At 37.7% G+C, this 25,334-nt stretch overlaps 1 protein-coding gene across 1 annotated transcript in view; it reads left to right on the forward strand.

Annotated features, from left to right (window-relative positions):
* The first annotated feature begins 10,101 nt into the window (after window positions 1–10,101).
* The window catches only part of LOC121370722, a 61,096-nt gene continuing 45,863 nt past the window's right edge, over window positions 10,102–25,334 (forward strand). The window contains exon 1 of the mRNA XM_041496145.1: window positions 10,102–11,428. Coding sequence (XP_041352079.1) covers window positions 11,299–11,428 — 130 coding nt within the window. The 5' untranslated portion in view covers window positions 10,102–11,298. The remainder of the gene's footprint in view (window positions 11,429–25,334) is intronic.

Consider the following 25,334-nt stretch of genomic DNA (forward strand, 5'->3'; position numbering starts at 1 on the left):
CTTTAAATTTATTACTAATTTTTTTAATAAACTGAACATTTTAGTGGTAAAAACGAGCATTTATAAACACTAATAACATATATAGTAAAACATTTAAACATCAAAATATCAACAGTCATCATTCAATTAAAGCCGCACACCCTAGTTCCATCCAGCGAAAATAAATTATAATTTGGTTAATCTACAAACCTGTAACACACTTAGATTACGTTTTTATTAAATGGAGTGAAAAAGCAGGTTTTATATCGATAAATACCATGGTAATCCCCATGTCCCAATTGCTTGAAATAATTTTGAAAGTTAGTATTCTGATGTTACCGGTAGATGTCGCTCGAAGCACAACAATGCCTACGTCACGACAAATTTCACAGACTTGGGGTGCGTTCGTTTCACCTCTCCTGGACATGTTCCAACTGTTCTGTCCTGGTTGTATCCCCTCTCCAGATATCGTAAGACTTAGCAAAATTATTGGTTTTAAGGGTTTGTAACGTTTTGTATTGAGACATTTACTTGTCTGAACTTTATTGTTACTGAAAATGTTCACGAACTGTGAAGAAAAATCTCACAAATGAACAACAACAAATCGGATGTTGATTGCGCGAACCGTGCACGAGAAAACAAACTGAACCAAAATGATAACGGTCACGTGATATACCAACGTCTGTGACATTGAAATGAAAATATCCCCTCTAAAAATAGATTGGACCTCGCTTGCTTAACGGTTTTTTCTCGACAGAACGTCTTGTGAAAAAATGCAAAAAATGCATTTCGTGGTTTTACAAACATCAGGATTACCAAAAAGCACTTCAGGTGAATGGAAATGTGTATTCTAAATAATAAAATATAAGTAAAGTGCAATTTTATTTGTGAAAAAAATGGGGTTTAATAGCGAAAAACAACGCCGTAATGGTTAACAAATAGCCGTAACTAGGGTGTGTCCCTTTAACATTCACTCCCGCTAGTATCTCTTGCCACGGAACTGAACCTGCTTCACTGTTAAAATAGGCCTTAAGATAGTCCCTCATCACTTTGCCCACACGATTGTATCTGTTAGGTGCCTGGGCCTGGGATATCTCCTCCACCTGTTGGTCTGCCCTCCAGGCACCAGGGATGATGTTGTGGTCCTCATCCTCCCGGTGCACCTCTGCATTTTCAATGGTATGGAACCTGATCCTGAGTAAGTTGTGGAGGATGACTCCTGTCTCCACCAGTAACCGCACCACATCAGGTCCTTGTTCCAGGGTGCCCAGGAAGCATCTCCATCTGTTGGCCAGTATTCCGAAACTATTCACCACTACACGTCTGCCCCTGGAAAATCTGTAGCTGGCCACCAGCATGTCATTGTCCAGACCCCTCCTGCCATAGGGTTTCATGAGGAAAGTCCTCAAGGGAAAGGCATCATCCCCCAGGATGTAGTAGGGTGTGTCTTAGTTTATGGTGTTGTCATCGATGCACTTTTTCAGTGTGATACCGGTCTCCTGTAGCCAGGTGTCTGAGGGTCATGGTCAGCTTCATTCCGGCATCTAGGGCTGGTCTCATGTGTGTGTCCCTCCTCTGGATGACTGGCCTAATCCTTTTGAGTAGCTCATCAAACGTGGGGTGGCATTCTCACAATGTTGGCAAAGGCATTCTCATCTTCCACCCTCAGTTCCTGCATCAGTTTGTTGTAGTGACCATATTCTAGCCTTCTAGCTGGTGTCAGCCACGGTCTAACCCACCACCTGGGGGCTTCGAAGCAGTCTTCTTCTAGCTATCAGCAGCTGGTGTTGATACTCCAGTTCCAGGGCCAGTACTACAGCTGCTCTACGTTGAACATCCATTTTGGAACTGATGCCCAAGCAGGGGTGAGGGCCTTTTTATACCTATCTTGAGGGAAAATCCCACGAACTGTCAAGAATAGTGACGAATTCAATTTTAATCGTACCTGATTCTTAGATGCATTCGGCATATTCTCAACTGATTCGTAACTGATTCCTAACGTTCGTGCAGTATACGTAATCGATTCTTGTAAATCGTAGTGAATTCTTGACAATGTTCGTGCGATTCGAGCCAAATCGAGCCGAATCCCACGAATATTCGTAACTCTATCGTACCTGTATCGTAACTGAATCGTAGAGCGTCACGAATTGGACCATTCTAATTTGCAAAATTCCACGAATCCTCACGAATCCTAAATTTAACCATTCGTAGCGATTCGTGGGATTCGTGGTCTGTGTGGAATAGTAGCATTAGACAATTACCTAAAACAGAGGCAGTGGTAATGGATTTAAAGCCAAGAAGTAATTGGAGTTTGGACTTTTAAAGTAATTAAAGAGAAAATAAATCAATTTAATTATGCCCACCGAAATGTTATAACCGAATTAAACGACAAGGGTAGCAAAATAAATCAGATCGTACTAAAAGTATGAGGAGAACATAGAAATATTTTACACTAAATATATAATATGATCTGGATATTTAATAAGGAGAGAAGAAACGAAACAATGGAAATATTAATTTTTCTAAACAACACTTCAGCATATTGGTTAAAAGTCATAGAGAAGAAACCCGCTGCTGCTACATGCGCTAACCTTACCGAATAATCTTTTATACACACTGTTCAATATACTATTATCCTGTTCAATTATTTAGACCCAAAGTTTTTTGCAAATGTTACGTTTATTTCCTATTCGATATTTGTTTTCTTTGCATTTACATGAAAACAAACCCAAACCCCGACAGGTTTTATATACAAATCATCATATAAAATGCACGAAGTTGACTTAATTCCACTTTTTAAAAATCTCTGTGTCTTTTGAATGTACGTTATTTCGCCTATAAATAACTGTTTAACGGAAAGATTAGACAATGCTGTTACACACTGCAAAACAATAATAACCTTGATTTAGTGAAACAAGCTATAATGGCCTTCACGTAGCCTCAGGTCCCAATGTTTTGATATGCAAATGACCTTAGTTATTTATAGGCGAAATAACGTGCATTCAAAAGACACAGAGATTTTTAAAAAGTGGAATTAAGTCAACTTCGTGCATTTTATATGATGATTTGTATATAAAACCTGTCGGGGTTTGGGTTTGTTTTCATGTAAATGCAAAGAAAACAAATATCGAATAGGAAATAAACGTAACATTTGCAAAAAACTTTGGGTCTAAATAAATGAACAGGATAATAGTATAGCATGGGCGTTCATGTGTGAGCCGTATTTGTAATTTCAAAGCGACTAAAAACACTTGTATGTTTGGGGTTTTAGGTGGTCATTTATGATGACAGAAGCTAAAGTAGTGTCGGAAATAAAACTGATTTTCGTCGATTATGTCTTTCATATTAAACTGACAAGTAAATATTTAGTAAATATCTATTTAATGATACTCTACCTAATTTAGCATTTACTTGTTTGGGTTCTCATTGATGTACAAGGTGGCGTTTACTCTTGAAATCAAAAGAAAGATGTCAGTAAACAGGTGATTTGTGTACTTTATTGCAACAGGCAATAACAAATTTTGGTCGACATGTGTTAATTTCATTTACCCGTAAACTTTTAATTTCATACTGCAAGTTAACAGAGTATTTTGAATTGCAGAATAAGTTATTAATTATGATCAGCCTATTTAGTGAATATAAATTCAATATAAGTACATTAGACATTTACACAATCTTGCAACCACTTAAAGGTGCTATATCATAGTTATGTGTGAGCATCTGTTTGTGATAAAGATTATCCAATAAAAATGTATTTTCTAATAGTGGATAAAATTATATTGTTAGAATCATTGTGGGCATATGGTTGAAGGTGTAGTCTTTAAATTTTAAAGCAAAATTTAATTTAAAAAAATATATATATTTGCAATAGCTGTGGTTATGCAACATGGAGATAGCACCTTTAATACATATACATAGTACCTTTAATACCGGTATAATAGATCACACAGATCATTACAGTTTTGGTCAAACGTTATTTAGAAATATCTACAAATATTTTGTTTTGGAGAGGGATAGGGGTAAACCGTCATCAGAGACGGTCCCTCACATATTGCAACAGCAATGAAATTAACACATGTCTATTTTTGTTTTATAGTCTGTTCCAATAAAGAGCACAAATTACTTGTTTACCGACATCTTTCTTTTAATTTCAAGAGTAAACACCACCTTGTGCATCAATGAGAACCCAAACAAGTAAATGCTAAATTAGATAGAGTACCATTAAATAGATATTTACAAAATATTTAATTGTCAGTTTAATATGAAAGACATAATCGATGAAAATCAGTTTTTTTCTATTTCCGACACTACTTTAGTATAGATAAATTCCAGCTGATTATTCACAAACAAATGTAGTCTTCTACCTCTGGCAGGGGCGTAGTGTGGTCTGCACCTTAGGGGCGTAGGGGGAGGGGGATTATGTACCTAGCGGATACATTTTTTTCTATATTTGGACACCTATATGAATAATCTAATATTGCACTGTAAAAATGTTTTAGCTACAGATAGGTGTTCACCTGACCCCCCCCCCCCCTCCACTAGCTTACGCCCCTGATAGGGGGTCACGTTTCTTAAGGTTGCTACTATTGTCGTTCTGTCGTCCCTAAGCAGTTGAGACTAGGATGCAATCAAATAAACCTGACAGAGTTGTTAATGCGATAAACCCAGCAGAGTTATTTCCCCGTCAACGCAGATGGAACATCATGATCCTGTTTTATTAAAAGCAGATTTTTTAAAGCATAATAAATTTATAACCGCGTGTGCGGGCGGAGGGGGGGAAGGCAGCTCGGGGTCGATCCCCCATGCTTCAGTAATAATTTGTTTTTTTTTTGGTAATTACCTTTTTTGGGTGAGCATGTCTCGACCCCCTGTAAGTTTTCCACGGTCAAAGTACTCCCTACCCCCGTTACAATTTCTGCAAACGCGCCTCATGTATGTAATTACATTCATGTAAAACAAAAACAGGATTTATAAATTTGGATTTTTTCAAATAATAATAATAATAATAATAATAATAAAGCGCGCACACGCACGCACATACACACACAACCGCAAACGCACACACACGCATGCGCGCGAGCACACACACACAAAACACATACAAATCACACACATACATACACACACAACACACGCACGCGCACGTGCCAGCGCAATTTGCACTTGAGGATAAGCACTTTATAATCCTTAAAATGAGTAGATAGTGGTGGTCAAGCCTCGGATTCACTCCTGATTGGCAATCGAATGGATTGTCCAATGGTCACGTGACTTAAATACGACATGGGGTTGGGTGGGGGTGCTTGTGTTTCTTGGGTCTCTGTTGAATAATATTAACCCGCACCAGTGATCTAGATCGCCCTGTTAATTCTACATCTAATGGAAATGTCATACAATTTGGTACCAACAGCAAAAGCATGGGTGGCAAGGGGGACGTGTGCCCCCCCCCCCCCACACCCACACACACACTTTGTAGCAGCAGCTAATCGAAAAGAGTAGCCCATGAAGTGGAGACAGCGGGTTTCCTCTCAGCTATCTGGGAGATGTCAGTCCAAGACAGTGGGTTAGTTGTTAGTGGTTAGTGAGAGAAAAGAAGGTGTAGTGGTCTTACACCTACTCATTAATTCGTTAAAACGTGCTCTGGGTGGGAGCCGGGTACTGGGCTGCGACGCCTATACCTACTAGTCTTATGTACACCACCGAGGCGTACAGCAATATATGGTTTTCTTCAGATAATACGCCAAAGGATCACTTAACTAATTGGAGACTTTATCGTAATAGTGTGCGAGTTGCCTCCCTTGTTACGGTCCTTCAGATGCTAACCTATCAACGTGAATTCATAGGACTATAATTATGACCTATCTTTAATACAAACATAAAGACGGAGACAGACTGTATAAGGTGTCTTTTATATACACCAACCAACAAACGTAACAGCACATATCACGACAGACAGACAGACGGACGGAGAGAGAGAGAGAGAGAGAGAGAGAGAGAGAGAGAGAGAGAGAGAGAGAGAGAGAGAGAGAGAGAGAGAGAGAGAGAAGAGAGACAGATAGAGAGAGACAGAGAGAGAGACAGAGACAGAGACAGAACATGTTTCAATAACTTTTCGCACTTTTCATTACCTTTCTGTAACTTAACGAAGCTTATAATTAACTAATATCCTATCTCGTGTAACCTGTACATTATGTTTACCGGGCATTGTATTTACATGTCGACATGTGCTATTAAGTTTTTAAAGAAAAAAACATTTTCTATTTCCGTCTCGATATCGCGTAATCTGCGGGACGAGCCTTGCTGCACCTATTCACATTCCACGACTAAAATAATTGAAGACATAAATATACTGCAAGATGATTAATGATATTGGTTTCGGCGAGAATTCACCCCATTAGCAACATGACACCGGGGTGGGTCGGGCCCATTTAACAAGAGTACAGGATCAAATTCTTGTCGAAGTGTGCATTGTCAACCAGTGTGCAGAATAACATATCCAGACGCGCTTGCAGAGGGGGAGGGGTTAGGGGTCGAAATTCACGTGCTACAAGCATATTTTATTCTTTTTTAATGTATTTTCCAGGAGAATTTGACTCGACCCCCTAAAAAGCTCGCTTGTCACAGTCTAGACCCCCTCTGCACAACTGATAATATATGTGATATTTCCCGATTAACTGGATTGGTGTTTAGTTATATAAATTTAAAAATGAACAACAAAATATATGCAGTAAAAAACAAAGAACTAAAGGAAAAGACACAGGGATTACATATATATTTCATATATTAAACTGTTTATATTAATGTCGTGCCTATATATTCTATTAAAAGGACAATGGTTAGTTTTCATTTCTTAATAGATAACAATTTGTTGAGTAACGGATCTTTTATATCCACTTTCCCCAGAACAGCACATACCTCAATCTTTGATATACAACCAACGTATGAAACCGCTATAAACATACACGCTCATACCCACACGTGTGTCTGTCTGTCTGTCTGTCTGTCTGACTCTCTCTCTCTCTCTCTCTCTCTCTCTCTCTCTCTCTCTCTCTCTCTCTCTCTCTCTCTCTCTCTCTCTGTCTGTCGTGTGTGTCTCTGTCTCTGTGTGTCTGTTTGTCTGTGTATTTGTGTGTCTCTATTTGTGTGTCTGTGTGCGTGTGTGCGTGTTTGTGCGTGTGCGTGTTTGTGCGTGTGTAGTTTATAGTGGTTGCCCTCTTTCGGGGTAGGGGGATCAATTCGCTGTCGCTCCTTAGACTGATTTTTGCGCGAAATCTTAGATGAGTGTGATATGCTAGAAGACGGTGGCTCCAGTCGCTTTGTTCGTGAGCGCTCGGCTTCCTAAACATGTCGCAGGTGGTTTACCCATTATACTTAACACACTAAGCGGTAACGCATTACTGACGAAAACACAGCGGAGAGGATTTTTTTTTTTTTTTTACTTTCAGTGACATAGTCATGCGTACTGCCGCGGAGAAATACGCAGAACAAATGACTTCATGAATAATAGTCCGTTTTCGTCATAATGAGAACCGATGAACTGGCTTATAACTATATAATGATTTTGTTTTGTTTAACGACACCACTAGAGCACATTGATTTATTTATCATCGGCTATTGGATATCAAACATTTGGTAATTTTGATATATAGAGGAAGCCACATTTTGCCATTAGTAGCAAGGGATCTTTTATATGCACTATCCCACACACAGGATAGCACATTCCACGGCCTTTGATATACCAGTCGTAGTGCACTGGCTGGAACGAGAAATAGCCCAATGGGCGCACCGACGAGGATCGATCCCAGACCAACTGCGCATCATGCGAGCGCTTTACCACTGGGCTACGTCCCGTCCCTCAGTACACAGAGACTAAAGGTATAACTGCGCCGGTACAGGCTTACACCCAAAACGAGTTTTGACGACTCAAAGGGTAGGTGTAAGACCACTACACCCTCTTCTCTCTCACTAACCACTAACAACTAACCCACTGTCCTGAACTGACAGCCCAGATAGCTGAGGTGTGTGCCCAGGACAGCGTGATTGAACCTTAATTGAATATAAGCACGAAAATAAGTTGAAAAGAAAAAAAAAACTGCGCGTATTTTACCTTGGCTGTTCTATCAGATGTCTTCATACCTGTATCAAGAAATAAATTTAAAGGGACAGACCCTAGTGTCAACCCGTGAAACTTAACACTAAGTTTAGTTAATCTACAAACCTGTAACACATTTGGAACAAGTTACAATTGAGTGAAACGTGAATCTGTGACTTTGAAATGGTAAAATACCCTCTAAAATAGACTAAAACTCGACTCCATAATTGTTACTTCTCAGACGCACGTGCGTTTTTAAAAATATGAGAAATGCATTTTGTGATATTGAAAACACCAGGATGACCAAAAACACTTCGAATGTACGGATATGGATAATCTAAACAATAAAATCTAAGTATATTATGATTTCATTTATCAAAAACGGCTCTAATAGTAAAAAACAGGTCTTAGTATTTAAAAACTAGGGTATGTCCCTTTAACCTGTGCAATTGGATAGCAAATAAAAAAAATTAAATGTTATTTTAGTTGATATGGGTACGGTATATAATATATTTTTATATAGGATTTAACTTCATTCATTGTAGAGTTGAATGCCACCATACGAGGCAAGGGGGGGGGGGGGGGGGGGGGGGGGGGAGTTGCAACTGCCCCCTAGTGCTGCAGCAAATCTCAAATTGGGGCAAAACCTACACAGATATTCGGGTAAAATGTGCTAACCTGAGACCTTTTTATAATGTCTTTCCATCATTCTATCCTCAAAATTAGTTGTAATCCATGTAAAAAATGCGTAGTGATTGGTTTGCAACTCTATATAGCTGTTTGTTAGTAATGCTAATATGAATCAGTGTTGTTATCCAGATTCGGCATTTTCGTTTAATTCGGGCAAAAGCCAGCCTGCCCCACACCTCTACAAAAATGGGAGTTGGGCGACAGCGATCTGCAGTAACAACGCTATCTGCAGTAACAACGCTATCTGCAGTAACTACATTTAGCGTTGCAGTTGCTGTCGCTATCTGTTATAAAAATGAGTCCGTACGCCTATGTGAATCAAATTGCTGTGACGCTTCCCGGTAAACCTAATGACCACGGGAACCAATAAAAATAGTTCATAAAAGAGAGCGGCTGGATTTAGGACAGGTGAAATCTCTACCGACTGAGCTAGATCGCTTTCCTAAACAAATATGAATTAATTAATTAATGTATGGATGAGTTTAAAGTTTGTTTTGTTTAACGACACCACTGGAGCACATTGATTAATTAATCATTGGCTATTGTTTGTCAAACATTTCGTAATCATCAGAGGAAACCCGCTACATTTTTCTAATGCAGTAAGGGATCTTTTATATGCACTTTCCCACAGACAGGAAAGTACATACCACGGCCTTTGTCCAGTTGTGGTGCACTGGATAGAACGAGAAAAAAAATCAGCTGAATGTATTCTCTGAGGTGGTTCGATCCTGCGACGCAAGCACCTCAAGCGATCACTCAACCGACTGAGCTAAATCCCACCCATCATATATGAATGAATAAATTAATTAATTAATTAATAAACGGATAGATGGATGAATAAATTAATTAATTAATAAACGGATAGATGGATCAATAAATTAATTAATTAATAAACGGATAGATGGATGAATAAATGAAAATCTAACACTAATACGTTCTTCCATTTTATTATCTATTAATTTTTCTACTTTTGTTTATCCAACAAAGGGACATTAGCAATCCAATACCTTCTTTAAAACCGCATGAATTAATAAACAGAATAGCTAAATTGATAAATCGGTATTTGAACGATTGGCTATGTTTTATTATTATATACACACATACATACATATTTTTTTTCTAATCAGTACTCGACAAAAGATATACACGGTTGACTGAAGCCGCCATTGCTGGTCTGTGGCATTATGTTACATCCCCCCCCCCCCCCCCCCCCCTGCACGAACCCGTCACACACGCTGGCTATTGAAGCTCGCGTTCGTTTACAACCGACACGCACTCGAAGTGTCCAATCCGCACGGTTCACGGAGCGCCGTGCACAAATCGAAGTCTCGAACTGACGTGATTTTAGTTCAGGCCAGTGGCTTCATTGAAGAGGGGAGTTGGGAAAACGTGAGAGGGCGAGCACCCGACCTTATGGGATAGACTGGGTGTGTTTAATTTTTAGATAAATAAATATATATATTCATATATATATAATACACCGCGATTGTGTCCATGTTGCTGAATCCACCACCACCACCACATCAATGTACATGTTGCTGAATTCACCACGTCGCTAAATGAAGTCATGTTAACACGAGCAAAGGATTAATATTTTGTTTGTTGTTCACGAAGTTACTAGTGCTGTGTCAACAACGTACGTCGATCTTTTACGAAGATCCAACTTTTCTCTGTGAACTTGGAGTTAAGTGCTGTCTAGTTGGGGTTTTTGTTTAACTGGTTCTGTGAAAACATACATTTTACAGTATTTACAAGGATCAAAATATTCTTTGAGAACTCTGATTTGAGTTTAGTGCTGTCTATGATTTTATTGTACTTGTGTGAAAACATACATCAATATTTATAGAGATCCAACTGGTCTTTGATGACTCTACTTAGTGGCTAGTGTCGTCTTGGATGTTATGTTAGTTATTCTGTGAAAACATACATCGATACTTACAAGGATCCATCTTTTGTTTGAGAACTCACTTTGCAGTTTAGTGCTACTGGAGTTTCTATTTTATTGGTTCTGTGAAAACATATGTTTCCAGTGATTCACGTTTTGGTACAGAACTAACTGGATTAAAGTGCTGTGTAACATATTTTCTGCCTGCTGCCTACGTCAAATATTTTAGAGTCAAATTTACTTTACAAAGGTACTTGGATTTCTACTTCTGTGAAAATATACATTTCAAGATATTAAACGTTTCCTATAAAATTCTGTTAGAATTTTAGTTTTGCGAGATTTTGTTTTACTATTTCTGTAAAAACACACATTGTTATTTTGGCTTGACTGTCTTATTTTCCAAAACAATTACTCTTTTCAATTATATTGGATTATTTCTATTACTGCTACTGTCAAGACATAGACCAGCATTTTAGCAAAGAACATTTGTCTTTAACAAAGTCTTGTATCTGATCCTCTTGTCTGAGGTGCAATTACTGACCGCAGCTTTCTTAAAATTCTACACAAAACCAGTGGACTTCCACATCACCTGTCCTATGAGATTCGACGAGGTGACTGTCCGGGCATTTATTACAACGCTAACCTAACCGTAAGGATGCCGACGTTGTACGAGAAAGTCGTCGACCTCGTGGTCAGACCGCCCACCCAGAGAACGGACTTCCAGTGTCAGGAGCTCGTGTCATGGTTCCGGAACAAGGCGAAGATTTTCCACAATGTTAAGCCAGGTAAGACAAGTCTCAAAATGTTATGTTATGTTCGTCTCGTGGGTCCGGAACAAGGCGAAGATTTTCCAGAATGTTTAGACAAGTCTCAAAATGTTATGTTAGGTTCGTCTGATGGTTCCGGAACAAGGCGAAGATTTTCCAGAATGTTAAGCCAGGTAAGACAAGTCTCAAAATGTTATATTATGTTCATCTCGTGGTTCCGGAAAAAGGCGAAGATGTTGTGTAAGCTCCTGTGTCAGCTACTTTTATTCAACAAGTCCCATTCTTTCCATCACTACCAAAATGGTTATAAGAATAATCGTGTCGAGGCTGACTATTACATACATATATATATATATTACATTAACGTATTAACATAGGGGATAAAAATCCCTTTTTTACAAATGTGTGTGTGTATAGATGTATGGATACCTGCCTTGTGCAGCGTAGATTTTTAGGTATAATATCCGCCCGGTCTCCTCCATTATTATTTTTAGTTAGGGTTGAGGGTTAGGGTTAGGGTTAGGGTTAGGGTTAAGGTTAGGGTTAGGGTTAGGGTTGGGGTTATGGTTGGGGTTATGGCTGGGGTTAGGGCTAGGGTTGGGGTTAGGGTTGGAGTTAAGGTTAGGGTTAGGGTTAGGGGAAGGGGGAACCGGGCGGATATTTTTCCCTCGAACCGTAGGAACCGAATCGTCCGCAGTTCCCAGACTACCACGATAACCGCTCGGTCACCGAGACATTCGTTAAAATAATGATCAGTTAACGTTATATATGGGGACTACAAACCACAGGGTCAGGCTTAAACGTACACGAATTTGTGGGCAAACCTGTTATTGTCAAGTATGTATGAATGTATCAGTGGACATCTATATATTGTATGTACGTTGTATGTCGGGTTTGACTAGTACATGCTTGTACATAGATATTAATGCACTGACACAGGGGATAAAATCCTTTTGGGGCTTACAAATTGTCTCTCATGCCTTTGATGGGACTCGAACCTAAGGCACCGAATGTATATATGCATGAATAAAGGCGTTTTTTTCTGATGAATCGTAGTAGAGAGCGAAAGTCACCCTATAGGCAAAAGTGAGAGGGTAATAATATGTCGCCATAGTGAATGGCAGTCCTTACAATGATAAAGTATGAAGGATACATTGTCCTGAGAGTGGTAGTCCTACAGGCAAAGTAAGGAAGTATCCACCCTGTGGTGTGGCATACCTCCTATAGACGAAGCACCTGAAAATCATCAGGACATTGTCAAAACATCTTTTGGGACCCCATCGTGTGCAAAGATACGATTTTTTAACGGAACTATCCTGAGTTAGCTGCATTGCAAATATATTTAGAATGTATCTGTTTGTTGACATCATGTTAAAAATCACAAGAAAACTCAGGACAGTCCCTTTAATTGAGGATCGTCTATCGTTCAGATTGTATGAGAGTGGATGTGTATGGCGTGTCATTTATCAATAGGTGATTGCTATAGAAGGTGTCCGTTATAGCATCTTAGTCTGTTATGTTTCATATTTGCTTTATGTTTAAATATTTTAGTGGGTTTTCGTTTCTTTTCTTTTCTTTTGTTTTTAAATGTTTTAACATTTTAAACACCATACAAATTATAATGTAAATGTTTACATCATGGATCCGTTTTCCAAAAGGTGTTTACTGTCCAAATACATCACAAATAATAGCAACATCAAGATTATTTCTTTTTAAAATCTTATTTACGACCCCCCCCCCCCCCCCCCCCCCCCCCCACAATCACTCCCACCCCCACCCCACCCCCACCCCACACACCACACACCCCGATCTTGGGAAACACAACAACAAAACAACAACACACACAATGACACACACACAGAGAGGACACACACAGAGACAGACAGACACAGACACACGCACACACACACGCACGCACGACGCACGCACACACACATACACATACATACATACATACATACATACATACATACATACATACATTCACACATACACACACACAAGGACACACACAGAGAGGACACACACAGAGACAGACAGAGACACACACACACACACACAGAGAGAGAGAGAGAGAGAGAGAGAGAGAGAGAGAGAGAGAGAGAGAGAGAGAGAGAGAGAGAGAGAGAGAGAGAGAGAGACACGCACGTACACACACATACACAAGAAGAAGAACTAAAAAAATCGACAAAAGCAAAACAAAGCGTACGAAAACCGAACCTAAAACCCGACACCTGACATATTGCGTAATGGTACAGCAGGCAACACACACGGTTATGGTAATCAATTAATGACATAAGGTGGTGCATATAATAGCACAAAGACGAAAGAATAAAAACGAGAAAAAACCTCCAGCTTCAACCATGCATTATTCATTACCCATTATTCATTTGATGACAGCTCATACCCCATAATCTTATCCTCTTCAATAACGGCATTCGTCTTCCTCCTTTTTTGTTTGTGTTTTTTCTTCCAAAGACTGTTTGCATAATATTATGCGTTGAAATAGCATACTTACCTTTGTTTGTCACCCTCGAGCCGAGGTTTTTTTTTTTCTGCTGAGATGTCGTTAAACATGCATTCGAACGTAACCAATAAATAACCTTAGAAAATTCTTCCTTGTTATTTTATTTTCTCTGTTTCTCTGTCGCTATATGTTATTTTTGTCCAGTTTGTCTTCCTTGTTATTTTATTTCCTCTGTTTCTCTGTCGCTATATGTTATTTTTGCCCAGTTTGTCTTGTAAGCAAATATCGCTTGTATGCGCTTAACCTCGACCTTTGGTTTATCGGTCGAGTGATTATGGAAATGATCCTTTCTATTGCACATGTTTGCAATGATTTCACCAATATAAAAATACATATTTGATGACATGATGGGGAGAGGCACTTGTTTTAGTAAAACTGATTTCTTTACAAAGTTTTAAAATATACTTACCTTGATATTTGTAGTGTATTATACCTTTTCCTGTAGGTCTTTACATGATTATATACATTTAATTCTTAATGGAATTAATAGTTCCATATACTTACCTTTTCTGACACCCAAATAGCCCATGTGTATTTTGTGCTGGAGTGTCGTTAATCATTCATTTGTTTGTTTCAGTAACACCAATAACCCACAAAATAACATTACATTTAAAGGGACAGACCCTAGTTTCAACCCATGAAAGTTAACTCTAAGTTTAATTATTCTACAAACCTTAACACATAAAATTGCAATTGAGTGAAACATGAGTCTGTGACTTTGAAATAGTGAAATACCCTCTAAAAATAGACTACAACTCGACTCCATAACTGTTACTTCTCAGACGCACGTACGTTTTTAAAAATATTAGAAATGCATTTTGTGATATTAAAAACACTGGGATGACCAAAACACAATTCGAATGTACGGAAATTGATAATCTAAACCATAAAATCTAAGTAAAGTATGATTTTAGTTATCAAAAACAGCCATAACAGTAAAAGAAAATATGCCTTAGTGTTTAAAAGCTAGGGTATGTCCCTGCCTCTCGTTACTAATAAAGGTAAAATGTTCTACTTTCCGGACCGACAGTAAAGAAAGTGATCATTGTGGTGTCTTTCACACCTCGGTGTGATATTTCTGGATCACCACGTATTAAAAAGTTCAAGTCTTTATGTCATCACTCTCAAAAATAATATTCTTAATTTTCATAATGTGTGCGTGTGACATGTGACAGTTTAAAGTTAATTGTTTAACGACACCACTAGAGCACATTGATTTATTAATCATCGGTTATTGGATGTCAACCTTTGGTAATTTTGGCATATAGTCTTCGAAAGAAAACCCGCTCCGTTTTTCCAGTAATAGCAAGGGATCTTTTATACGCACCATCCCACAAGCAGGATAGCACACACCACGATATTTGATATATCCCAGTCGTGGAACGTGAAATAGCCAAATGGGCCCACCGACGTGGATCGATCCCAAACCGACCGCGCATCAAGCGAACGCTTTACCGCTGGGCTACGTCCCGCTCGACGTGTGGTAGCTACTATGAAGCAATGATGTGGTTTGTCTACGGTACCACTCAGGTCGATATATTCTTCTTGATCTATCTCACGTAGGACTATTTAAAGTGGCATACTCTAGTTTTTAAATACTGCGACGTATTTGTCATTATTAAAGCGGGTTTTAAAAATTTTTTAAATCAGAATTATTTCCATTTTGTTATTTAGAATATTGATTTTCGTACGCCTCAAGTGGTTCTGATCATGCAGTTTTTTGCAATACTTCAAAATGCATCTTTTCATAGTTTTCATAGTAGCTCGTTACTGGGACTGTATTACAAGTACTTGCCTCCTGGAAACGATATTCTCCTCATTGGCGATTTTAATGCCAGAACACAGTTACTCGCAGATTATGTAATGAATGATATTGAAGCGACGGACACAATAAAACCTTCGAATGAGTTATTTAATTTCATGAATGAGCCTAACAATTTATTAAATATAGGAATTTCCCAAGAAAGAAACAACCAGGACATTGGTAGACCAAATAGTCATGGATATAAACTAATTGAATTTTGCAAAAATAGTAACATGTATATTGTTAATGGAAGAGTTTGTGAGGATAAAAATATTGGTAAAGTTACATGTAAGGGAACCAGTGTTGTTGATTATGCTATAGCCTCGATATGTGTATTGGAGAAAATTACAAATTTGATTTTGAACCCTTATTTTCGGACATTCATAGCCCGCTATTTATTTCCTTGAATGTTTTAACAACGAACCAACAAGATGATGAAGATTACGAGGAACATGAATTAGAGTCACGAAAATGGAATAAATACCTGGCTGATAAATATAATGAAAATATAAACAGAGAAGCTCTCAACTCTATTATATCGGAACTAGATAAGCTGAGTGAACAGTTTTCAAAAGAACAGCTGAACGTCACAGTGGACAATATTAGCAAACTATTTGTGGACACAGCAGTTAATACATTTGGCTACACACGACGTAATGCTAGACCCAAGCGCAGAAATAACAAGGCGTGGTTCGGCAATCAATGCAGGTTATTTAGAAGAAAATACACTGAGGCCAGGACAGCCTACAAGAAACAGAAAACAATTGACAACAAACAACGACTTCTAAACGCCAGCAAACAGTACAAGAATATAGTAATGAAACACTTGAGAAGACACAACTGGAAGACTGAAGAGAAACTTACAGATCTTAACCAATATGACACTCGGGTGTTTTGGAAACTGTTAAAGGAAAACATAGATGACTGTAATTCACCACCTGTAGAAACACTTCATCAGTACTTTAAAGATGTAAACAGCAGCGATGACTCCACTCCCGAACCAGAATAGACAACAGAGTCGGAAAATAACAGTACATTAAATTCCCCCACATCACAGGAAGAAATACTTACTGCTGTAAAAAATCTTTAAAATAACAAAGCTTCGGGTTTAGATAAAATAATGAATGAATATATTAAGCAAACTACTGATTGTATGATTCATATATATGTAAAACTTTTTAATTCAGTATTTGAAAACGGTATTTTTCCTGACTCATGGTTAGTTGGTATAATCAAACAAAACATAATCAGACTAAAACTGTATATTGAAACAAATAATATATTATCTAAAATTCAAGCAGGATTCAGTATAGACTATTCTACAAATGACCATATCTTCACACTCTATGGACTGATCGAACTAATGAAAGCACGAAAGAAAAAACTTTTTTGTACATTTATAGATTTTAGTAAAGCATTTGATTCAGTTTGGAGGATTGGACTTTGGGGTAAATTAATTCAAAATGGTATAAATGGGCATTGTTTTCAAGTAATCTATAATATGTATCAGAACATTAAGTCTTGTGTCAGCGCACATAATTCACTAACAGATTATTTTCCTTGCTGTGTTGGTTTTAGACAAGGTGAAAATGTATCTCCCCTGTTATTCTCCTTGTTTCTTAACGATATAGAAGATACATTTAAAAGGGATGACTGCCATGGCATCGGTATAAATGAAATGTTCAGTGATGCCTTAATATATACGCCAATTGTTCTCTTTGTTTTACTTTATGCCGATGACACGGTACTCGTTGCAGATAATTACCAAGATATGCAAAAATCACTAAATATTTTTCATTCTTATTGCACGAAATGGAAACTAACAGTAAATTGTAAGAAGACAAAAGTTTTAATTTTTAATGGTAATAAGAAGGATTATAAGAACGTATTTTATCTTGGAAATACGAAGCTTGATAATGTAGAAAGTTACAAATATCTTGGTATTATATTCCACAAATCAAACAGATTTACTAAGGCAAGAAACATGTTATATACACAGGCACAAAAGGCTATGTACTTCGTTCTAAGACAAGGCAGATATTATAATATTTCCATACAGTGTCAGCTAAAATTGTTTGATTGCATGATTTTACCAGTCCTTTTATATGGTAGTGAAATTTGGGGTTTTGAAACTCTGTCATTAATGGAAAAATTATGTAACCAGTTTTTAAAATTGTTATTACCTGTAAGGAAATCAACACCATTGTACATGCTATATGGAGAACTTGGACGTTATCCAGTTTATATCACTGTAAAATTAAGAATGATTTCTTTCTGGTATCGATTAATCACTGGAAAACAGTCCAAGTTATCATTACTAGTCTATACATTATTACTAAATGATGTGAACAATAATGTCTTTAATCACAAATGGATTATGTTTGTAAAATCAATTTTAGATGATGTTGGTTGTACATATATATGGTCCTCACAGTGCAATGGTATTACTAGATGTTCCTTGTTGAAAAGATCTGTCTCCACAAGGCTTACTGATCAGTACTTACAATCATGGTACACTCACGTTAATAACTCTTCCAAAGCTTCAAATTAAAAATTATAAAAAAGTACTGTTGCATTTGAGACATATCTCACACTTATAGAGAAAAAACACTGGTGTCCATTATTACGATTCAGATTTTCAAATCACAATCTTCCTATTGAAACTGGCAGATGGAAAAATGTATCACTAAACAATCGAATATGTACATTATGTAAAAATTACGACATCGGAGATGAGTTTCATTATATATTTACATGCATGTTTTTTAAGAATGAAAGAAATCGCTATTTACTCGCTTTCTGTCAATCAAAACCAAATATATATCAATTTTATAAAATATTTAACTAAAAAAAAGCTGGTGTCCTTAGAAAACGTTTTATATTTTGTAACTTAGTTATGGATACTTTCAAATCCTCTGGCTGATTTTCTGTGTGTTTTTGTATTTATGTATGTTATTGTAATTTCACCATCTTGTCACAATATATTAATTGTTCTATGTAAACATGTCCTCATATGCCGTAGAATACGGCCTGAGTGTAAATAAAGTTCAGTTCAGGCCCTGCCACGCTTCGGAGCATCTATGCGGATTAACAAACGGCACCTCACATGAACTCGACATAGAACGGGTCACTGGAGACTTGGTCTAGTTGGCTCACAACATACATATCCGGCCTAATCCGATCAATGGACTAATAACTGTAATAAAATTATATTATTATTGACATGATCGCATAGTTACGCCATGTATAGTGCTGAATGCTGGACGGTCACTTTTTACAGCCTCCATGACGTGAAATTAGGTTTCTCTTCTGGTCCGTGTTGTTGCCGTATTGCGGGAAATGTTGGTTATGTATGATGTTGATAAATTTATTGTAGTAAAATGAAGTAAAGTAATGGGGTTATTTGACCAATGGAAGTATCAACACAATTAACAAATCAACCGAACACCTAACGAATCAAGAAATTAAAAAGTCAGTAAATCAGTCAGTCAGTCATGTGTTAGTCAGTTAATCAGTCATGAATCAGTCAGACAGTCAGTCAGTCAGTCATTAGTCAGTCGGACAGTCAGACACGAGTCAGTCAGACAGCCATGAGTCAGTCAGTTAGTCAGACATCAGTCAGACAGATAGACATCAGTCAATCTTGAGTCAGTCAAACAGACAGACAGTCAGTCAATCAGTCATTAGTCAGTCAGACAGTCAGACATGAGTCTGTCAGTTAGTCAGACTACAATCAGACAGACAGACAGACATCAGTCAATCTTGAGTCAGTCAATCAGACAGTCAGTCATGAGTCAGTCAGTCATAAGTCAGTCTGTCATGAGTTAGACAGCCATGAGTCAGTCAGTCAGACAGTCATCAGTCAGTCAGACAGTCATTAGTCAGTCAGACAGTCGGACATGAGTCAGTCAGTTAGTCAGACATCAGTCAATCAGTCAGTCAGTCTTGAGTCAGTCAGTCATAAGTCAGTCGGTCATGAGTTAGGCAGTCATGAGTCAGTCAGTCAGTCAGTCAGTCATTAGTCAGTCAGACAGTCAGACATGAGTCAGTCAGACATCCATGAGTCAGTCAGTTAGTCAGACATCAGTCTGACAGATAGACATCAGTCAGTCAATCAGACAGTCAGTCAGTCAGTCATTAGTCAGTCAGACAGTCAGACATGAGTCAGTCAGTTAGTCAGACATCAGTCAATCTTGAGTCAGTCAATCAGTCAGTCAGTCTTGAGTCAGTCAGTCATAAGTCAGTCGGTCATGAGTTAGGCAGTCATGAGTCAGTCAGTCAGTCAGTCAGTCAGTCAGTCAGTCATTAGTCAGTCAGACAGTCAGACATGAGTCAGTCAGACATCCATGAGTCAGTCAGTTAGTCAGACATCAGTCAGACAGATAGACATCAGTCAGTCAATCAGACAGTCAGTCAGTCAGTCATTAGTCAGTCAGACAGTCAGACATGAGTCAGTCAGTTAGTCAGACATCAGTCAATCTTGAGTCAGTCAATCAGACAGTCAGTCAATCAGTCATTAGTCAGTCAGACATGAGTCAGTCAGTTAGTCAGACTTTAGTCAGATAGACAGACATCAGTCAATCTTGAGTCAGTCAATCAGACAGTCAGTCATGAGTCTGTCAGTCATAAGTCAGTCTGTCATGAGTTAGACAGCCATGAGTCAGTCAGTCAGACAGTCATTAGTCAGTCAGACAGTCGGACATGAGTCAGTCAGTTAGTCAGACATCAGTCAATCAGTCTTGAGTCAGTCAGTCATAAATCAGTCGGTCATGAGTTAGACAGTCACGAGTCAGTCAGTCATTCAGTCAGTCATCAGTCAGTCAGTTAGTCAAGACATTAGTCAGTCAGTCAGTTAGTCAGATATGAGTCAGTCAGACAGTCAGTCTGTCATCAGCCATGAGTCAGACAGTCATGAGTTAGTCAGATAGTCAGTAAATCATGAGTCAGACAGTCATGAGTTAGTCAGTCAGTCGGTCTTGTAAGTCATGAGTCAGACATGAGTCAAACATAAGTTAGTCAGTCATTCATCAGTTAATCAAACCTGAATCAGTCAGTTAGTCAGTCATGAGTCAGTCAGTCATGAGTCAATCATGGGTCAGTCAGTCAGTCAGTCAGTCAGTCAGTTGGTAACTCCGTTAAATGTCAAATCAAATCAAAACAGTTGCAAATATCATTTAAATGTCTCTATATGATTTTTGTTTTAATATTTTCTTTATTTAGTTTTTTTTATTGTTCATTCTTCTATTTTCCCTGTTTTCCTCCGCTGTTTTTAGATATAGAATCATATCATCCTTTAGTTTTGTCTCCACTTTATTTTATATTACTTTAATATTGCTGCCACAATTGGACTTAAATACCGCATACAGGTATACATGGCTTTATGAACTATGGCTCGTTGCTACATGTTTTGAAATGGTCAGGATTGTTGATTTAAGAAATTTTGTTTAGCATATTATCTCACAATTAGACATATTTGCAGACAGTTTAAAACAAATTCAATGTTGTTAGAACATTACTGTTCGTACATTACTTTCTCTCATAGTATATCTACTGTAAATACTTTAGCAAGTCTGGCACGGGCAGTCTTCCCAAAAGGGGGATTTGAATGAGCGGATTTGCACTTAGTCGCATAAACTTTAGTTAAACCTGTACGCAGTTTGAGGAGGCATTCTGCCAGAAACATTTATTGTACCTTGTGTTAGTTCTCAGGTTATGAATCCATATGGACACGGAGTCTTGTACCTGCGTATACCAAATCTTGAACTTAAAACAAAATTGAAAACCAAACCTGTTTCAGTGTTAACAAATAAAAAACAAATACAGTTGAAAAAAGTAAATGGAATCCATGGCTCGATTTCGCCTTGCTATTACGGAACGTTCTGGAATTAACCGGAAGTGGTGTGCAATGTGGTAGCTGCAAGAAGACATTTTTGAATATTTCGATTCTGATGGGTTCCTCGGCAAGTGTGGAGGACGACCTACAGGCAGACTTCAAGCGCATGGCCTTCACACGCATCATGCCGACTATATACGAGAAGGTTGTCGGGCTGATCGGTCGTAAGTCCGAGGAGAGAACCGTGTTTGAGTGTCAGGAACTCGTGGCCTGGTTTCGGAAAAAATCAAAACTCTTCAAAGACGTCAAGCCAGGTAAAAAAACAAACTAAATCAAAGATGTGTCAAGACGTATATTCGGGGTAAACATAAACAAAAACAGAACCAACCGATCCCCCCCCCCCCCCCCACACACACACACACACATACACACACTAAAAAACAAAAACCATACGAAGTCTGTTGTTTGGTGGTTGTTTTTTAAATCCCACACGAAATCAGTGTTGTTCAAAGATTTCAAATTAAGGAAATCAGTTAAAACAAACTTATATTTGTATCTCAGATGTAAAACGATATCAGACCAGATAAAAAAGTAAAAAGCTACTGGAAATGCCAAACCACGTCAAACAAAAGGTCAAGGATGTTCTATTCAAAGACGTCGGGAAAACAAAACTAAGAAAAAGCTGGTTAAAAATGTCAGCAAGTTAAAAACAAATATATCAAAACTAATTAAAGACTGAAAAGCTAAGGTTTTTTTTGTTGTTGTTTAAAAAGCAAAAGCCTCTTAAATTCCCAATATATCAAAGTAGGTAAACACAATTAAAGCTGTTTAAAGATGTCAGAGCTGAAAAGATCAAAGTTGTGTAGCACGTGTTAAACCAGGCAAATTTTTTTTTCAAAAGACATTAAACTAGGTAAAAAAAAAAAAGAAACATAGTTGAAAAATGTCAAATCAGATTATATAAAAGCAATGCTCTTCGAAGACACCAAACTAGGGAAACAAAAAATTAAAACTGTTGAACAGTTGTCGAGACTGGTAGACAGATCAAGGATGTTTAAAGATATGAAGTAACTAAAAAGATCAAAGCTGTTTAATGGCATTAAGCCAGGTAAAAAAAAAAAAAAAAAAAAAATATCTGTTTAAAATCGCCACACTAGGTAAAAACCAACAACAAAAATCATCAAGGTCGTTTAAATTCATTAAACCAGATTCAAAATATATTACATGTACTTTCGTTTGTAGTGAAACATTGTTTAGATGAAAGTGAAACAAAAGTGAAACGAGTGCAGTAATGATTTTGCTACTCATAAATATTCTTCGCAAAATAATCTGAAATAAATCAAATAAAGTAATATAAAGCAAGTTGTCACTGTAAACAAAATGCATTTTCCAGGTACATACATTGCGAAGTTATTCCCCAATTTTAAAACGTTTTAGTAAGATAGTCAGATACAAGTTATAGTTGAGGTGTATGGACCAATTTATTGTATATGTGAACTTGTATCCCTTTTTTAAAATTTAATTTAGATAGATAGATAGATAGATAGATAGACAGATAGACAGACAGACAGACATACAGATACATACATACATACATACATACATAAATCATTGATTGATTGATTGATTGATTGTACGCTTGACTGATTGATCAACACGACAGGTATATCAAAGATCGTGGTATGTGTTATACTGTCTGTGGGAAAGTGCATATAAAAGATCCCTTGCTATTAATTGAAAAAAATAAATATTGCGGGTTTCCTTTCTAAGACTATATGTCAAAATTGTTAAATGCTTGACATCCAATAACCGATTATTAATATATCAATGTGCTCTAGTGGTGTCGTCAAACAAAATCAACTTTAAACAAACTTTGATTGATAGATGTTAGGATAAAAATGATAAACACAATGTACATAAAAATAGACGATTATAAATGCACAATCCGTGGTCGTTTGTTATTTAATTATTTTAATTTACTGCTTGAGTTTCCGAAACATCCAGTGACATTTTCGTACGTAATGTATACGAACTACGCTGCACGTTTAGCCCCGTGTTTGGATTACCCGTCATGGTCATGAGATTAACTGCAGATTATCGAGGGCTATTTTGGTCAGTTACTGGAAACACGGCGTGTGTGAATGATCAGGTCACGGATTAACACGAGGTACTAGGTGCCTGTTCATTATACATGTACCACACAAAAGCCTGGTAGTTTCGTGGTTCGTATCTCAGTAACGGCTCTCAAGCAAAGTAAATTCATAGGCGTCAGAAGTGGTAGTGATAGCAGGGGAATCCACTCTCCCCAACTCTGAAGATAACTAAGAGAGAGAGAGAGAGAGAGAGAGAGAGAGAGAGAGAGAGAGAGAGAGAGAGAGAGAGAGAGAGAGAGAGAGAGAGAGAGAGAGAGAGAGAGAGAGAGAGAGGGAGGGAGGGAGGTTTTGACACTTGGTTTTGGTTGGTTGAGAGAGACAGACAGACAGACAGAGACAGAGGGACACAGACTGAGATAAATAAGTATTCTGTTCATTTCTTTCGTTTCTTGTTGGCAGGTTGGCAGGTTGGCAGGTTGTATCAGTGTGTTTTTTTATCTGTAAGGGGCTGTAAGGGGCTGTGGGTATTTAATAATACATTTTTTGTTTACAAGATAGAACAAGCCCAAAAATGACCGATATTAATTCCGTGGAACATAATGCGGGGAAGGGCTCTGACGTAAAGGGACGTAATGCATCACTGACCCCGTATTAATTATGTGACCGATATTTACCCACTTCTTAATACCCCCGTCACGCGATTCATATTCATAAATGTATGAGATAGAATTGACCGGGGGTAGGGTCGGAAAGAATGTTGCTTTGGAGGTTTCAAGATGCCATGAGTTCAGCATAAGGACCATTTAAGTAGCATAAACTAACACAGACATCAGAGAAACAATTGACACATTCATAACACCAAGTACTCGGGGAAAGAATTAATTTTAATAAAGATAAAGAATGTGTCGCATTGGAACAGTCTTTTCTAAAAAGTCTTTCCTCTGAAAAAAAATCAGTTCCCTCTTTTAATGGCTTCCATTACAGGCTTCCATATTTACGACCACCTGTAAAATTCCCCAAAGAAACACTTGAATCTGCAGTGAAATATAGGATGAATTTTAGGTAACTTTTCTGGGATATCCAAGACACCGTATGATCTGAACGGACGCCAAGAAATCAAATAATGCAATTCAAAAAAAAAAAAAATCAAAAAAAAATTAGAACAAATATTTATCAGTTTTAATTGGTGTCATCTAAAAAAAATGAATGCTTGACAAAAGTCTTGCTTTATATGGTACCTACGACAACGAATTCTCCTGAATACGGATATATTACTACGTAGATCTAAATATGCTTTTTTAATTTACATGGTAAATTATTCTAAATATGCTTTTAAGTAATAAATATTAATCTTTAATCGTTCTGGTGATTGCTAGATAATCAATCTATTCGATTGCTTCCTATTTCGAGGTCTATTGTTATATTTAAACTAAACTAACTGTGAGTGTGTGTGTGTGGTGTCTCTCTCTCTCTCTCTCTCTCTCTCTCTCTCTCTCTCTCTCTCTCTCTCTCTCTCTCTCTCTCTCTCATTCTCTCTCTCTCTCTCTCTCTGTCTGGTGGTTCACGACATTGGCCTTCTCGGGAAATACAAGTTATTGTACGTCACTCAATCTCTCTCTCTCAATCACACATTCATATTGTTAGTGCGTATATGCAGACACCAACTT

Source organism: Gigantopelta aegis, chromosome 1 (assembly GCF_016097555.1).
Source record: "Gigantopelta aegis isolate Gae_Host chromosome 1, Gae_host_genome, whole genome shotgun sequence".
NCBI lineage: Eukaryota > Metazoa > Mollusca > Gastropoda > Neomphalida > Peltospiridae > Gigantopelta > Gigantopelta aegis.